We start from the raw sequence: 18,700 nt of genomic DNA on the forward strand, positions 1-18,700 counted from the left end.
AGTTCAGATACCGGTTAGGAAATAGGAGTGCATTTCTAGGTTTCTCCAGCAGATAGAGACACATCCTAATAAACCAAAAGTTGGAAGTTCGTATGGCAGGCCAGGCAAGTTGAAAGTGAGCAATCATGAATCATCACAGTCCTTATTCATTGTTCTATTAGCTGACAACCGTTCATGAAAAGTTGGGTTAGTTGCATGTTCTGCCTGAGTCAGATATATCCATCATCATAAGCGCTTCTCTCTCTCAGCTCAATTAATTGATAGCCAGCAAGATAACAAGCAATAATATAACGGTATTTAAGTGGCTAGCTACACTTCATTTTTTTTTTTTTTTTGTTGTGAAAGATGGCTGATTCAGATTTCGGGTTCCCATCTGACAACGGAGTGCTGCCTGTCGAGGTGGACCCAGCTGCAGCTTTCTTAGCCCAGCAAGAAAGCGAAATAGCGGTGATAGAGAATGACGACGAAGGAGCTTTGGAGGGATCCGCTGAGTTCCCCGAACAACCGCCGACAGCTGATTCACCTGCTCCTGTCGAATATGGTAAGTTGCTAACTAGATGCTAAGTTAGCATGTTAGCTAAAACTAACTCCCAAGATACAAGTACATACAACGGAGACAACATTTAAACTTGTATTAGTACTATAGTTAGATAACCAAACAACTAGTTAGTTAGCTAAATTAGCCTGACTTTTAGTTAGCTAATTGACAGCTGTCAATGTAAACAGTAACGTTACTTTAGTTGGTGCGGCACACTAACGTTACACCCTGAGTGGAATGATGTCGTCTAAATGATGACTAAAGATGTGTCACTTGTCTGAATGTGAGTGTGTAATGTCTTGAAGCTATCCTCAGGTCAAATTAGGTTAGGTGGTGGTGAGAAACTAGTTTACCTTACTGCCCAAACAAGTGTTAATGCATTACGGTGTCACTAGCTATCCACCCCTCGAAAGCAAATTGACTTTAGCTAACGTAGGTTAGAATAACGCTAAGCATATCATGTACGGTTCTTTTTAAAGTCGTTTGTTGTTTCGTCTGTCAGATGCCGGATTTGCAGACGCTTCAGCAGCCACGGTAAACGGAAACATGTTTGTGCTGGTAAGAGAGGAACACTTCTAATGAGAATTATTTTTTTTGTTAATTATGTACTTGGACATGTTATTGCAGGTTAGTTTTGTAAGAGAGGCTGTGGCCAAATGCATTCTCTATGGTAAGTCCATTGGCCAAGGAAGCATGAAAATAAACTTTCTTGGGTAACGTAAAGACCAACTGCCCGTAAAAAAAATATATATATTTTAGAAAACAGCCTATGAGTCCAAATAACTGTCAAAATTGACAACAGTGTAAATAGGATAATTTTGGTCAAAATCAGTGTCACCCATAACAGTGTTTTGTACCTCACAACATAATGTCAATTAAGGTTGGGTTTGTTTCAATCGTGCCCACAGCAGGCAGCACACAAGTAATCATTACTGACTCCATCATAATGCCGTGGTAAATGTGGTTTCACTTTGGATATCCCAATGGGGCTAGTTAGGGATAATCTGTAAACTACACAATGTAGGCTACATGTAAAAATTCCAATACTTAAAAAAACCTCAAAACAACTATAAAATCATATACAGATATTGAAAGCATTTAATGAGAACTAAAAGGTGTGAAACATTAATATTGTCTCATTTACATTGTGTAATTTATTGTTAAACCAACTTTGCCACGGTTGCACACCAAGGCTGAAGCTTATTGGTAAAAAATAATTTGTCTAACTCTTCCCACCTGCAAACACGCACACAAGACATCCACATCAAACCACACCCCGAAACCAACTCCCCTCTGAATGGTCATACCTGTTGGTATTTCTTAATGAGTCAAATCTAAAATGAGGCCAAATCAGGAAGTTCAGCTTCCCTTTTAAGGATTTATGCATTTGTTCCTCAGTGTCCAGCTGTTACTATTGAATGACCTGGTTGTCCTCATGCCTTATTAGTGCTGAGCGATTTAATGCTTTTTGAGGTCGGTTAGATTATTTAAAAAATGATCACAGATTTAAGTTTCAATTAAAAAAAAATTGGGGGGGGGACAATAAAAGCATTATGTGAGTTGAATGCTGTAACAACACAGAATAAAATTTTCATTAAAGTCCCATGATTGTAGTGACTAATGCTTGTCACTTATTAACCATCATTTATTCAATGATTTTGTTTCACTCCCAAGTCATCGTCTCATCTCTAGAGAGCTGCTGTCTGACAAAATCACTATTTTGGTATTTCTTCAAAGTAAATAAGTCATAGGCCTATTTAATTAACTGCTGAATACCAACTATCAATCACTTAAATCGTGTGTTTTCAGGCTCGCGAAGCAATTGCTTTCTATCCCCCTCGATTGTGCGTTCTCTCTCTTTGTCTGCGCTGCACAGACCGGACAAGTTTAAGCGGGCGCGCAGTGGATTATGGTCATTGTAGTTAATTACCAAGTTGTCTGCACTAAACTGTGTTGAATATTGGTCTGTTGGAAACTACAAATCCATACTACAATCGCACAGTTCAGATTTATCTCTACAGAAACTGCACATCGAGCTCACAGATAGAAATGTTACAAAATGGAATTCTAATATTTGAAACGACGTCGGTCAATTAGTTGTTTAATAACCGGAAGAAAATAAATAAATACATTTTGGTTAATCGCTCGGCACTATGCCTTATGTCTAGCCTGCAGGCACCGCAAGCTAGGATACATCAGTTCATAATGGGCTAGTCTATGCCTGGTCTTATGGCTGCATTTACACGGGCAACCCAATTCTGATTTTATTTTTCCACTAATTGGTCTTTTGACCTATCAGATCAGGTCTTTTGCCAATAATTAGGCTGCCTTTGTAAACACAGCTTATGACTGGTGGTCCTTATGCCTGGTCCTGGTTCTTCTCCCCCCAGGAGTCCAACGGTCCATCGGACAGCTATGCGGCCATCGCCCAGGTGGACTCTCTGCGAGCAGAGCCTGAGAGCCTGCGTAAGTGGAGGGAGGAGCAGAAGGCACGGCTGGAGCAACTAGGTAAGTAAACAACAGAGGCTAAGGTATGGCCCGAATGGCACTCTGTTCCCTATATAGTGCACTACTTTTAGCCAGGGTCCATAGGGCTCTGGTCAAAAGTAGTGCACTATGTAGGGAATAGGGTGCCAGTTTGGACACACACAGCTACTTCAGACTAACATACTACTACCACTGCGATACATGCAGCATCTACTACTGACTTCTCAGTCAGTATTTTGTCCAGTCAATGTACACACTGACGAAGGTTGACACCTAAATGTCACATTTTTTCCCCTGCCTGCTTAAAAAGCGAAATAAAAGGCCGACAAATATTAAGTTGAATAGTCTGTCTATTTCTGTGTGAACCACCCTTCATTTGGGTTCCACTCAGTGTCATGTCCTGTATGGTATGCTTGAGGTGGTCTTGTTCTTGCTGTATTGACTCTGTAGTTAATCTCCTGAGAAAAGAGCATCATCTTCTGTTGCTCATACAATGCATTGTGGACTAAAATGTTTCATCCTGGGTGGGTATTCATTAGTGCACACTGTAGCAAAACATTTTGCAACGGAACATGAAAACAAGCAATTCTTATTGGACAAATTCAGGTAGTCCTGCCCATTTCCGCCTGTTTGCTTCCGTTTTGTTCCTACTGAATACTACCCTTGGTATTGTGCAGATTCTGTATTGATTATTACCATCCCCATCTTTCCCTGTGTGTATGTGAACCCTGAAGACTCTGCGTCCAAGGCTGCGGAGGCTGAGTGGAAAGAGAAGGCCAAGAAAGAGCTGGAGGACTGGCATGTGCACCAGAAGGAACAGATGGAGAAAAACAAGGCCAACAACAAGTTAGTTCCTACCTAACTCTGTTCACTTCCTACATGGTTCCCTCAACTAACATAACAGGAAATACAAGTATAACAATATACTAAATATATATTAGGCTAAATATGCATCTAATGAATCTGAATTAATAGTTATCAGAATCTAAGATCAACAATGTTATAAGAATGTGTGTTTCTGTGGTTATTTCCTTGTTATTTCGTGACATCAGATCAGGAAATGGGATATATAAGCTTAGGCTTACAGACTTCCAATAGACTGTCACACAAAATTGACGTTATTCATGTACCTAAAAAAATATATACAATAATGTGGACAGGATTTCCTGGTTAAATATCCTCAACAGAGTGTAAACTTGTAACTGTGAGCTGACCTCTGCCCCCAGGGCTCCAATGTTTTGTTGGGCCTTCTTTTTGTAACAGCCAGATATTGTTCATTATTTAGGGTATGTCACCAAGCTGAAATGTTGTTGTAATAGATCTGAACTGGCATAAACTAAGGAAAGTGGATGCATTTCTCAACCTTATTTATTTGAGCTAATGAAATAACTAAATGACACGTAACTTCTCATTTGCGTATGTATTGATTTATCAAAGTTGATTTAACTATGAACTAATGTTTAACTATTTTAACGCCGTGTGTTATCCTACATTTACAGTGCTTTCGGGAAGTATTCAGACCTCTAGACTTTTTCCACATTTTGTTATGTTACAGCTTTATTCTAAAATGGATTAAATTGTAGTTTTTCCTCAATCTACACACAATACCCCATAATTACAAAAGCAAAAACAGGTTTTTAGATTTTTTTTTTGCAAATGTATAAAAAATAAAGTACAGAAATATATCATTTACATAAGTATTCAGACACTTTACTCAGTACTTTAAGCACCTTTGGCAGCGATATTATTATTATATATATATCTGTATTTGGGGAGTTTCTCCCATTCTTCTCTACAGATCCTCTCAAGCTCTGTCAGGTTAGATGGGGAGCGTCGCTGCACAGCTATTTTCAGGTCTCTCTAGAGATGTTCGATGGGGTTCAAGTCCGGGCTCTGGTTGGGCTACTCAAGGACATTCAGAGACTTGTCCCGAAGCCACTCCTGCGTTGTCTTGGCTGTGTGCTTAGGGTCGTTGTCCTGTTGGAAGGTGAACCTTCACCCTAGTCTGGAGGTCCTGAGTGCTCTGGAGCAGGTTTTCATCAAGGATTTCTCTGTACTTTGCGCTGTACTTTGCCTATATCCTGACTAGTCTCCCTGTTGCTGAAGAACATCCCCAAGGCATGATGCTGCCACCACCATGCTTCACTGTAGGGATGGTGCCAGGTTTCCTCCAGACGTGACGCACGACATTCTGGCCAAAGAGTTCAATCTTGGTTTCATCAGACCAGAGAATCTGACCAAGGCCCTTCTCTCCCGTCTTGGTGGTTCCAAACTTCTTCCATTAAATATATATACACTGCTCAAAAAAATAAAGGAACACTTAAACAACACAATGTAACTCCAAGTCAATCACACTTCTGTGAAATCAAACTGTCCACTTAGGAAGCAACACTGATTGACAATAAATTTCACATGCTGTTGTGCAAATGGAATAGACAAAAGGTGGAAATTATAGGCAATTAGCAAGACACCCCCAATAAAGGAGTGGTTCTGCAGGTGGTGACCACAGACCACTTCTCTGTTCCTATGCTTCCTGGCTGATGTTTTGGTCACTTTTGAATGCTGGCGGTGCTTTCACTCTAGTGGTAGCATGAGACGGAGTCTACAACCCACACAAGTGGCTCAGGTAGTGCAGCTCATCCAGGATGGCACATCAATGCGAGCTGTGGCAAGAAGGTTTGCTGTGTCTGTCAGCGTAGTGTCCAGAGCATGGAGGCGCTACCAGGAGACAGGCCAGTACATCAGGAGACGTGGAGGAGGCCGTAGGAGGGCAACAACCCAGCAGCAGGACCGCTACCTCCGCCTTTGTGCAAGGAGGAGCACTGCCAGAGCCCTGCAAAATGACCTCCAGCAGGCCACAAATGTGCAGCCAGGATATAGCAAACCAGAGCACTAAGATGATCCCTATTGAGAGGAGAGACGCTAGCACTGTGTCCAGGACAACACAGCCAGGATATAGCAAACAAAACACGTTGTGTCCCAAATGGCACCTTGTTCACTATATAGTGTACGACTCTAAGGCCCATAGGGCTCTGGTCAAAAGTAGTGCACTAAATAAACTTCAGTTAGTGCTAAATACGGCTGCTAGAATCCTGACTAGAACCAAGAAATTTGATCATATTACTCCAGTGCTAGCTTCCCTACACTGGCTTCCTGTTAAGGCAAGGGCTGATTTCAAGGTTTTACTGTTAACCTATAAAGCGTTACATGGGCTTGCTCCTACCTATCTTTCCGAGTTGGTCCTGCCGTACATACCTACACATACGCTACGGTCACAAGACGCAGGCCTCCTAATTGTCCCTAGAATTTCTAAGCAAACAGCTGGAGGCAGGGCTTTCTCCTATAGATCTCCATTTTTATGGAACGGTCTGCCTACCCATGTGAGAGATGCAGACTCGGTCTCAACCTTTAAGTCTTTACTGAAGACTTATCTCTTCAGTGGGTCATATGATTGAGTGTAGTCTGGCCCAGGAGTGTGAAGGTGAACGGAAAGGCTCTGGAGCAACGAACCGCCCTTGCTGTCTCTGCCTGGCCGATTCCCCTCTCTCCACTGGGATTCTCTGCCTCTAACCCTATTACAGGGGCTGAGTCACTGGCTTACTGGTGCTCTTTCATGCCGTCCCTAGGAGGGGTGCGTCACTTGAGTGGGTTGAGTTACTGACGTGATCTTCCTGTCTGGGTTGGCGCCCCCCCTTGGTTTGTGCTGTGGTGGAGATCTTTGTGGGCTATACTCGGCCTTGTCTCAGGATTGTAAGTTGGTGGTTGAAGATATCCCTCTAGTGGTGCGGGGGCTGTGCTTTGGCAAAGTGGGTGGGGTTATATCCTTCCTGTTTGGCCCTGTCCGGGGGTATCATCGGATGGGGCCACAGTGTCTCCTGACCCCTCCTGTCTCAGCCTCCAGTATTTATGCTGCAGTAGTTTGTGTCGGGGGCTAGGGTCAGTTGGTTATATCTGGAGTATTTATTATTTGACCATGCTTGTCACTTATGAACATTTTGAACATCTTGGCCATGTTCTGTTATAATCTCCACCCGGCACAGCCAGAAGAGGACTGGCCACCCCTCATAGCCTGGTTCCTCTCTAGGTTTCTTCCTAGGTTTTGGCCTTTCTAGGGAGTTTTTCCTAGCCACCGTGCTTCTACACCTGCATTGCTTGCTGTTTGGGGTTTTAGGCTGGGTTTCTGTACAGCACTTCGAGATATTAGCTGATGTACGAAGGGCTATATAAAATAAACTTGATTTGATTTGAATTGAATTATTGTCCTATACACAGTGTACAAAACATTAAGATCACCTTCCTAATATTGAGTTGCACCCCCTTTTGCCCTCAGAACAGCCTCGATTTGTCGGGGCATGGATTCTAGGTGTCGAAAGCATTCCACAGGGATGCTGGCCCATGTTGACTACAATGCTTCCAACAGTGGGGTCAAGTTGGCTGGTAGTGGACCTCCTGAATAGCTCGTTCCATCTCATCCCACAGATGCTCAATTAGATTGATCTCTGGTGACTGGGCAGGTCACTGCAGTAAGCTGAATTCACTGTCATGTTGGTGGAACCATTCCTGGACAATCCTAACCTTGTGGTATTATCTGGCTGAAAAAAATCTATTTTGCAGATGGATACACTGCTGCCAATGAAGGGATGCACCTGATTGGCAATAATGTTCAGATATCTTGTGCCATTCAAATGGTGCTCCACTTTTATCAAGGGGCCCAGTGTGTGCCATGAAAACACAGCCCTCACCACCCGCCTGCAATGCTGACATGCTGCTTGATGGATGCATGTACTCGTGGTTCTATCTAGAGCGGAGCCCTCCCGTCATTTTGAAACAGCGGGAACCAGGATTCTTCAAAACCAGGCCATGTTTTTCCCAATTCTCCAGTGTTTTCGTTCCCTAGCCCGCTGCAACCTCAGTTTCTCTGTAAGGTCGTTGGTTGCTGTACCCTGTTTGTTTCAAGGTATGACGACCTCTCCATTATTTGTATGGGTCTTTGGGAGTCAATGTTGTACTGGACTGTCTGTTGACTGTTGACTGTCTGACTGTCTGTTGCTCTGCACAATTCATGTCAGCCTCATTTTGTCCTCTTTCATCGATGACCTGTTTTCCACCACTGGCCTTGCTTTTGGCTGGATGTCCTTTGGGAGATGGACCATTCGTGATAGACACGGGAAACTATTGAGCGTGGAAAAACCCAGCAGTGTTGCAATTTCTTGACACAAACCGCTGCACCTGGCACCTACTACCATACCCCGTTCAAAGGCACTTCAATCTTTTTTTTTCTTGCCCATTCACCATCTGAATGGCACACATACACCATCTCAAGATTTACATGTTCTTCTTTAACCGGTCTCCTCCCCTTCATTTACACTGATTTGAAGGGGATTTAACAGGTGACATCAATAAGGGGGTCATAGCTTCCACCTGGATTCCACCTTGATCAGTCTACAATGTTCATCTGATGGAACTTCCTCTCTTGAATCTTGTTCGTTCTCTCGTCTCCTGTCACTTGTTTCCTGTGCTAACAACTCCTAACTCTGTCTGTTGTGTGACACTGACCTGTCTCTTTCTCTCTTTCTCTCTCTTGCACACTAGGATTGTTGATGAGACTTTCTACAAACAGCCCAACTCTGAAGTGCTAGGCTTTGTGTAGGCTTTACAACTCTTCTGCTTTTGGTGTAGTATTGTCTTGGCATTCTCCCCTTTTTTTGTCATTACTTTGTTTGCATGTTCCAACTGTGAAACAAACCAGTGAATAACACGACGTGAGGGCTCAGTTGGGTCACATGACGTGAGGGCTCAGTTGGGTCACATGACGTGAGGGCTCAGTTGGGTCACATGACGTGAGGGCTCAGTTGGGTCACATGACGTGAGGGCTCAGTTGGGTCACATGACGTGAGGGCTCAGTTGGGTCACATGACGTGAGGGCTCAGTTGGGTCACATGACGTGAGGGCTCAGTTGGGTCACATGACGTGAGGGCTCAGTTGGGTCACATGACGTGAGGGCTCAGTTGGGTCTTGGAGGGACTCTTATTTGACTGTCCATTTACATTTACATTTAAGTCATTTAGCAGACGCTCTTATCCAGAGCGACTTACAAATTGGTGCATTCACCTTATGATATCCAGTGGAACAGCCACTTTACAATAGTGCATCTAAATCTTTTAAGGGGGGGGAGGGGGGTTAGAAGGATTAAATCACAACAGTGTTCATCAAAATTCATCCAAATTATTTCAGTTGTGATCATTTGCCAGAAATGCATGTAGCCTTTTTTCAATACCGTGTGTGTGTCAGTTTTAGTCAACTGTACATACAAATGGTGTATGTCTACAAACAGCCCAACTCTGAAGTACGAAGTGATTGTGGAGCTGTGAGTCTGTGACATGGACAGATTAAAGTATGGCATGTCAGTGGTGCTAATCTCTATGGGACGGTTTTCCTGACTCAGATTAAAGTCCTGGAATAAAATGTCATTCTCCATTGAGCATTGTAAATGTATTAGTCCAGGACCAGGCTTAATCTGTGTCCGGAGAAACCGTTCCTCAAACACCTCATCCATATCTCCCTTCCCCTTCCTTCCCCCCTCCAGGGCATCTGAAGAGGCCTTCCTGTCCGAGGCTGACGGTGACAGCCCAGGGACGGAGTGGGAGAGAGTGGCCCGTCTCTGTGACTTCAACCCCAAGACCAACAAGACAGCCAAGGATGTGTCCCGGATGCGCTCGGTCCTCATAGCCCTCAAACAGACACCTCTGGTGCGCTAGTACGGCCAATGGAACAGAGGAGTGGCGGTGATGGTTCCGGTTTCCCTTCTTTAAAAACGCCCGCTCTTCAGTTATGAACTCTGTTTGCATTTAGGCAGAATGTGTACTAGCCTCATCATATGTCTTCTTTTGGTGGAGGGTTCTTTTATGTTCAGACCCTCCTCTTTTCCTCTGTCTCGGCGTAGTGTCCCTCTTTTCCGCTATGTCTCGGCGTAGTGTCCCTCTTTTCCGCTATGTCTCGGCGTAGTGTCCCTCTTTTCCGCTATGTCTCGGCGTAGTGTCCCTCTTTTCCGCTATGTCTCGGCGTAGTGTCCCTCTTTTCCGCTATGTCTCGGCGTAGTGTCCCTCTTTTCCGCTATGTCTCGGCGTAGTGTCCCTCTTTTCCGCTATGTCTCGGCGTAGTGTCCCTCTTTTCCGCTATGTCTCGGCGTAGTGTCCCTCTTTTCCGCTATGTCTCGGCGTAGTGTCCCTCTTTTCCGCTATGTCTCGGCGTAGTGTCCCTCTTTTCCGCTATGTCTCGGCGTAGTGTCCCTCTTTTCCGCTATGTCTCGGCGTAGTGTCCCTCTTTTCCGCTATGTCTCGGCGTAGTGTCCCTCTTTTCCGCTATGTCTCGGCGTAGTGTCCCTCTTTTCCGCTATGTCTCGGCGTAGTGTCCCTCTTTTCCGCTATGTCTCGGCGTAGTGTCCCTCTTTTCCGCTATGTCTCGGCGTAGTGTCCCTCTTTTCCGCTATGTCTCGGCGTAGTGTCCCTCTTTTCCGCTATGTCTCGGCGTAGTGTCCCTCTTTTCCGCTATGTCTCGGCGTAGTGTCCCTCTTTTCCGCTATGTCTCGGCGTAGTGTCCCTCTTTTCCGCTATGTCTCGGCGTAGTGTCCCTCTTTTCCGCTATGTCTCGGCGTAGTGTCCCTCTTTTCCGCTATGTCTCGGCGTAGTGTCCCTCTTTTCCGCTATGTCTCGGCGTAGTGTCCCTCTTTTCCGCTATGTCTCGGCGTAGTGTCCCTCTTTTCCGCTATGTCTCGGCGTAGTGTCCCTCTTTTCCGCTATGTCTCGGCGTAGTGTCCCTCTTTTCCGCTATGTCTCGGCGTAGTGTCCCTCTTTTCCGCTATGTCTCGGCGTAGTGTCCCTCTTTTCCGCTATGTCTCGGCGTAGTGTCCCTCTTTTCCGCTATGTCTCGGCGTAGTGTCCCTCTTTTCCGCTATGTCTCGGCGTAGTGTCCCTCTTTTCCGCTATGTCTCGGCGTAGTGTCCCTCTTTTCCGCTATGTCTCGGCGTAGTGTCCCTCTTTTCCGCTATGTCTCGGCGTAGTGTCCCTCTTTTCCGCTATGTCTCGGCGTAGTGTCCCTCTTTTCCGCTATGTCTCGGCGTAGTGTCCCTCTTTTCCGCTATGTCTCGGCGTAGTGTCCCTCTTTTCCGCTATGTCTCGGCGTAGTGTCCCTCTTTTCCGCTATGTCTCGGCGTAGTGTCCCTCTTTTCCGCTATGTCTCGGCGTAGTGTCCCTCCTGTGTTTCTAACTGTGGAGGAAAGGTATTTTGTCTCTCCCACCATCTTTCCTTATTCTGATGTAATGTATCCAGTGGAAATATAAGTCACGACCTTTAACATGGAGTGTTCTGACTGCTCTCTCTCCTTTTTAACTTCCCTCAGCAATGCTACATTACTGACGCTAAGAAAAATATTGTTACTGTAAATACTTCATTAAACTCTTTCCCTCTCCTAAACTACAGAGTGCATTGGGTCAGACACCTCTCTCTCTCTTAAGCATGATGCCTCTCCCAATAAGTATTTTTTTGTAATTTTATAAAATACCAGATTAGTTTAATCTCCACTGTAATTTGTATTTTATTTCATATGTAAAGGTCTAACGTAGCCAGTCCTGTTCAGAAACTACATTAGGAGTAGATTGTAAACCACCTCTGCCTGTTTTTATTAAGAATTGATTGACATTCATTCACTGTTGAATGATATTCCTAATTGATTATTTAACGGTAGCTAATAGACATTTGAGATGCTATGAGCTTGTGGCCTTGTTGAACTTTAAACTCCTTACACCTGTTAGGGTTTGTGCTTTTGGCCAGATGAATTTCCTTCCCAAGCTAGACTACTTATAGCCTGGTTTCAGATCTGTTTTGTGCAGTCTTGCCAAATGTGACAATGAACCTTTTTTTTTTAAATTTATATACATATGTTCTATGCAATAACCATAGGAGTCGGCAGGACAGCACAAACAGATCTGGGACCAGGCTAGACAATGTAGTCTGTTCCAACAAATAAGTGTCTTCACATCCAACGAATCATTCTGAGGTAGATCCTCATTAAGCATCAGAAGAATTCACATACCAAGGGGGCTTGTTGTGCCATTTGTTTTTAGGCTGTGGATCCTTGGGGAACCGCCCCGTACCCCTGGATAGATCCACATCATGTCCAACACATGTGCCCAAAGTAGGAGGTAGAGACACAAGTGGTCACCCTCTCTTCACTTTTGTCAATCGTGAAGGATAATTCCTCCAAGTTTTACCAGTGAGACGTCTACGCAGCATCTGCACACCAACCATTTGATCTGGATCAGTTTCAGGGGATATACCTTTTTAGATCTTAGTTATGTGGTGTTTTGAATGACGCAGTGAGTGAATTTTGGAGCAGAAGGTGTTAATAAAACGTTTTATTTCAATCAAAGCACTTTGTCTAGTAGCACACGAGTTATGGCTGCATGAGAGAGAGATGCAACCATTCAAACAATGGAAATCAGGTGTTTTTTTTGCCTTAAAGTAACATACTATTATATTGGTTTCTGTTCTGTATAATATCATGTGATCTTCCAAACTTTGATTCAGCTTTAACTGATAACCATTCATCAGAGTAGCCTGCAGAGACTGGAAGTAGAGAATCCCCCACGTGTGCAGAACCTTTTAACCCTGGGAAGAAAAGTCCCATCTACAGCCACGCTGTTTTAAAGAGTCCTCATATCATGGACAAATGAAACAAGAAATCTAGAATGACATGTTTTAAACAGTTGGTTGAACGCTAGTCCGTTGAGTCATATTTTCAAACACTTTCCCCTTCATTTAAACTGCGTTGCCTCAAATCTGTGATCAACTGTTGTCTATTGGGACATTATCACAGAGGAGAATGTTACACAGGAACTGAAACTCTTCAATAAAAATGATCTCAAATCTGTCTGTTTTGGTATTGTCCATTTTCTTTTATCAAGCAAAGGGTTTGTGTGAGCATTAAATAAGACTGTGTACGATACACAGCGGGTACTTGGGGAGAACATGAGTATTTTAACAATAAGCCCATGAAGGGGTACTCTGGGCAGAGAAATGTTCTTGGTGGTACAGTGACCAAAACAGGTTGAGAACTGCTGGACTAACGCTAAAAAAGACCCGAGCTGTTCCTCTGCCTCCCTTACAAGAGCCCCCATACTGCCAGGTCATCTTCACCAGTCCCTATAACATCCCTTATATTGGTCCTAAGAGCCAGATGCGCCATCTTTCTCTCAAGTATTATAGCACAGAAACAATTCACTTATATATCTTTATAAAAAGGGACAGGTGTGAGGATACATTGCTAGTACAGCCAAAGTGGGGGGACCAACAATATAGTGCTAAAAAAAAAGGTGGTCAGAGTCTTGGAATAATTCTCTGTATTATACAGAGGTGGATCTCACTGACAGATAAGTGGGTCGGCTGGCCCATTTACTCCAACCCAGAGAGATATTTTTCTACATATGTGCTTGGCTGCATTGCACGTCATTTATATTGTTACACAATGATGTTTTAAACTCAAGGCAGTCAGTGCCCTGCTTGCTTTGCCATCTCCAGGACAGGGTCTACATTTCATTTGACCAACCCAAAGCACAGTTAAGGAAGTCCAGAAAAAAGGACAGCCTTTTAAATATCTGTTTTTCCATTAGTCTTTCTACACATTCAAACAACACATTTCATTCACCACCACAAGGTGGGACTACCTGAACTCGTCTAATAAAGAAACCCCTTGTTTTATTTTTTTTCCCATTGCAAAAAGTTTTGCAGTAAATGAACACAGCCCTGACGCTGCTCAGTCTTTCCTCAGAGCTGTGGTGAACACGCCGAAGATAACAGCGACTACAGTGAAGCCTTGTGCGAAGATACGTCCTCTCATCAGGAGCTGGGACTGCCGGGTCTTGCCTTGTTTGAAGGCTCGGAGACCGTACATCAACGCTCCAGCTGTACCGAGACAACCTGGAGAGAAGACGCAGAATACAGATTTTATTTAAAAAAGCAAACATTTAGGTTTTCCATAACCACTCTTAAAATGGATGTGAAAGGAGGCTCATTCAGTAGTTTCCATTTGGTATCAAAGTGCTCCTAATTCTTCTCTGTTTTGTTTTGGAAAAACCTAAAAGGTGTACAATCATAGTACTTTAAAAAAAAAACAGGCACCCTGACCAGTGTAAATCTTAAGACATTTTAGGCCTGACTGTGTGTAATGGGTTTTGTTTTTAATTCAGATTGTGTATGCAATTCATCCTGTAACCACAGGGGAATGAACAGCTATAGAGAGAGCGCAGGCCCAATGTGATGTAGTGTCCGATGTTATATTCACATAAAATGTTCAATCCCTAACTATGTTCAACAGACAGTCTGGCCACTGGTCTACCTGTGTAGTCTAGCACCCAGGGTATGACCCATTGAGGGCACTAGTTTACCATTATAATACATGTTTATAATGAAACTCCTTGACAAAAAGGCATTATGGGCCCTGTAATGTTTCATAATGGGGCTTGGAACACTCGGCTATGTTCCAATCAAATGACCTTTCAGTGTACCTTATGGGTTCCACAAGGACACTGTGCATGACACATCTTCTAAAAACTGTAGCTGGCTGTACCAAATTAAGTTGATTGTATTCTATTCTCTACTGTAGCTAACTAGCAAACTTGTTAGCTAACTAGCTACAAACCAGTTGTCTGTCTTGGTCGTAAGACGCACATGGATGACCAAATGACTGTCTAGTCAATGCATGAATAATCTAATTTATTAATAGTATGCATTGAAGCCGACTAGGTACAGCAGTGGACACTTTTCCCTAGTTACTCATTACGCAACTCACCTATAGGGACGAACGGGTTCTCCTTCGACTTCCTCATAAACTTCTCCTGGAACGTCTCTTCTCTGGGTCGCGATAGAGGTGTAAATCCTTCTATAACGGGGGGCTTGGATATGTCGAGCATTGGTTGTTGGGTCGTTGTCGGTGACTGTTCAGAGACAAACGGGGTAGCGGCAGCTGCCATGCCTCCAGAGTGTGTGTTCACGAAGCTACGGTTGCTAGCTACAGAGGAAGGGAATGAATGGTTTGGAACAAAGACGTTGAAAATATGAGAGATGACCTAATGAGAGAGCTTCCGTAAATATCACATCACATATTTGACCAAGTGTTGCAACGTGTTGGAAACTTGAAAGCATTGTCAACTATACTGAACAAAAATATAAACGCTACAATTTCAAAGATTTTACTGAGTTACAGTTCATATAAGGAAATCAGTTAAATTGAAAGAAATGAATGAGGCCCTAATCTATGGATTTCACATTACTGTACTGGGGTGCAGCCAAGGGTGAGGCCTGGGTGGGCACTGGGGGAGCCAGGCCCAGCCAATCAGAATGAGTTTTTTCCCCACAAAAGGCATTTATTACAGACAGAAATACTTCTCAGTATCCCTCCTCAGACGATCCCGCAGGTGAAGATGCCGGATGTGGAGGTCCTGGGCTTGCGTGGTTACAGGTGTTCTGCGGTTATTAGACTGGTTGGACGTGCTGCTAAATTCTTAAAACGATGTTGGAGGCAGCTATTGGTAGAGAAATTAACAATTTTTTTTCGCAACAGCTCTGGTGGACATTCCTGCAGTCAGAATGCCAATTGTACGGTCCCTCAAAACTTGAGACATCTGTGGCATTGTGTTGTGTGACAAAACTGCACATTTTAGAGTGGCCTTTTATTGTCCCCGGCACAAGGTGCACCTGTGTAATGACCATGCTGTTTAATCAGCTTATTGATATGCCACACCTGTCAGGTGGATGGATTATCTTGGCAAAGGACAAATGCTCACTAACAAGGATGTAAACAATTTGATGGAAATACGCGTTTTGTGAGTATGGAACATTTCTGGGATCTTTTATTTCAGCTCATGAAACATGGGACCAACACTTTACATGTTACTTTCATATTTTTGTTCAGTGTATATATATTGTAACCACACTGTACATCGATTTGATAGGGACATTGATCATGAACAATCCGATACATTTTATCCGACAGATTGTAGTACTCCTAAATGGTAGGTGGCAGTAGAGGTTTGCATTTGGTCACTGCTACATCGCCAAACAGCGTTTTACGTATTGGTCAAAGATTATCTTTTATATTGGCAAGATTGTTGAGTGACAATGGAAATACATGTCCTCAAAGATGGAAGGCAGGCTGGAGGAGGTGAGATCAGGTGGGAACAGTGTAGCCAATGAGAGGGCAGATACACCAAAATTCCATTGAATTATTCAATGGATGTTTTTGTGCACAAAGTGATGACTAAAGTGTCTTTATAAGGAAGGCCGGGGTTTGAGAAATCAATGAGAGAAGTGAAACATTCTACCTTTTTCTGTTTATTTCCCCGAAATCCACAACCTAGATTTGAGACAATGTCTTAAGTAGTTGAACATGTTATTACTCCAAACCTTGTGAAAGTGACAAACTGAGGCGTTTTTTCATTTTCTTAACAAATGTATTTTATATCGAAGGAGTGCCTTTTGATTTAAGGCCTGCACATAAACAATTAGGCGCAAGACGACTGTTAGACCTGATGACCTGTTTCTGCACATGAGCTTAGCTAGCCAACATCGCCATGACATCTCTTACAAGAGTGATCGGGGCATTTGTATTGGAGAAGCAGTTTCTGCTTCATACTCATACTGTACTGTCTTTGCCGGAACCCTGGCCCCTTGTGGTGCGTTCGTAAATTCACTCTGGCTATCTTCTCCGATTTCAGAGCACTCTCATCTGAGTGTGCGACAGGGCAGAATAACTGATGAATTTAGAAACGCTCAACACTCATTGAATATGGCCGGTGTCAGTAAAAGTTGGCAAAAAAAGTGTGATTCAATTGTTGCCAGCAGCACAGTTACAGTCACCAATGCTCTGGATAACATGAAAACAGCCTAACCAGTGCTGTTAGGGCAAGTAAAATGGTCAGAGTGAGGTGTTCTCTTATTTGTGTCTGGAAGTAGCTAGTAAACTAGCCAACATTAGCCAGTTAGCTTGGGTGCTTGACTGCTGTTGTGAGGTCAGAATGCTTGGCTCAACGCTACTCCTTAGCCAGAGCATCCAGCGAAACGCTCTGAATTTACTAATGAACAATCTGACACTGAGTGCACTCTGGCACTCCAGATTAAATTTACGAACACACCCTTGCTTGGAGAGCATCAAAACTTTGTTGCATCATGGGTAAATTGTGACCAACTGACTGATCTACAAATATTATTTAAGTAGCTATTTCTGATTTAAGGTGATTTGTAAATTAGTCAGTCTTGTCTTTAAAGTCGGCTGCAATGTCAAACGCGCCCCATTATGAAACTTCTATTGATCAAATATAAAGCCTTGTGAAGAAATTATAAAACTTTATTAGAAAACTTTAGTTGACCAAATTCGACACTCTCGTTAACCTCCATACAAAAATTCCTCACTTCGTGATCTTATTTTCCTGGACAGATTTTTGGCAAACTCTCTCGCTTTGCCTCTTCTTCTCTGTCTTGGTAGGGGATTGGCGAGTAGTGACGGGCCGGAAGTTTGACCGAAAGTCTTGTCATTTTACCGAAGATGTTATATAACTAATCCAAGATAGACCAAAGCCTTTCATTTCCAATGGGAGCAAATTAACCATAGTGGGCAGAACAGGCAAGGAGGTGGACAGGGCCAAGCATGAGCTAGCGAGATCCTATTGGGCGTTCTAGCATTTATTTGCATATTTCCGTTAGGGGACGCCTAGTATGAAGCGCGTTTGTGCAATAACTCAATTCGCCCTTGCAGTCCTACTAAGCAACGCTATTTATTTATTTTACTTTGGCAAAGGGTAAAGTCTACAAAACGTAGTCCACTCTGTTTGTTACAGATTGTAGTTTTGGAAACAAAAAACTCTATTGAGATCAAACGTTTCATTGAGGAGAAAATGTGCATAATGACGGCCAAAATACATCTCGTTACATTTTCTCCCACTGTAAGCCACTGAGCTTCCTCTCATCACCATATTTGGTAGTGAGAGGAAACGCCAACCGGATGCTTAATATTTATACATCCGGTGAAATGTCTGACTCATTGTTCTATCTGTGTTTTTACTGACTCGGATATTTTCCACTCGTTTAGTCAAAATAACGAATTTTCCGACTCATTTCATTCGAGTCAGTAAGAGCCAATTTACGCTTGATCCGAAAATGTGGTCGGAGGCACTGGATGGTGTGACGCAATTGAGGCCAAATTGAGCTCTATTCGGCCTTGCCTCTAACATTTTGTAACAATACAGAGGGGCTCTGTAAAGCTCCGCATTGACATGATTGGTTGACAGTAGATGAGGGCCGAAGGTCCTGTATAGACGCAAACTCACTTCCCTCACAACACAGCGCTGTGCAAGAACTATGAATGCTCTGACTTCTGCAGAGCATAAATCACCATAAATGCTGCACAGCCAATGCAGATAACAGATCTGCCATGCAGCGCTTTTCATGCCCAGCGCACTCAGGACCCCTTAACAGTGAACGATGAACTGAAAACTGGAACGAGTTAGGATTCTCCGAGCCTCTCGTTCACAATTTTTTATTTATTAACTAGGCAAGTCAGTTAAGAACAAATTATTATTTACAATGATGGGCCTACCCCAGCCAAACCCTAACGACACTGGGCCA

The 18,700-nt window shown here is 43.5% G+C and overlaps 2 protein-coding genes across 4 annotated transcripts; one reads left to right on the top strand and one right to left on the bottom strand.

Annotated features, from left to right (window-relative positions):
• The first annotated feature begins 122 nt into the window (after positions 1-122).
• Positions 123-12,447, top strand: cltb (clathrin, light chain B). 3 transcript variants are annotated; one of them, XM_038993385.1, is made up of 6 exons: positions 160-186; positions 346-541; positions 1,041-1,096; positions 2,929-3,046; positions 3,760-3,871; positions 9,612-12,447. In XM_038993385.1, exons 1-6 carry the CDS (start codon positions 175-177, stop codon positions 9,781-9,783), a joined length of 666 nt encoding a protein of 221 aa, XP_038849313.1. In that variant the 5' UTR covers positions 160-174; the 3' UTR covers positions 9,784-12,447. The 3 variants fall into 3 exon arrangements, with proteins under 3 accessions (XP_038849314.1, XP_038849313.1, XP_038849315.1); XM_038993387.1 differs by having other exon boundaries at positions 2,929-3,004; XM_038993386.1 differs by having other exon boundaries at positions 123-541.
• On the bottom strand, positions 12,424-15,104 carry LOC120047842 (HIG1 domain family member 2A-like). The gene is made up of 2 exons (XM_038993388.1): positions 14,871-15,104; positions 12,424-13,999 (listed from the first exon to the last, which is right to left on the bottom strand). The coding sequence occupies exons 1-2, from the start codon at positions 15,049-15,051 to the stop codon at positions 13,836-13,838; spliced, it is 345 nt and encodes a 114-aa protein (XP_038849316.1). The 5' UTR covers positions 15,052-15,104; the 3' UTR covers positions 12,424-13,835.
• Positions 15,105-18,700: the final 3,596 nt, after the last annotated feature.

The sequence above is a fragment of the Salvelinus namaycush genome, chromosome 5, assembly GCF_016432855.1.
Source record: "Salvelinus namaycush isolate Seneca chromosome 5, SaNama_1.0, whole genome shotgun sequence".
NCBI classification, from domain to species: Eukaryota; Metazoa; Chordata; class Actinopteri; order Salmoniformes; family Salmonidae; genus Salvelinus; species Salvelinus namaycush.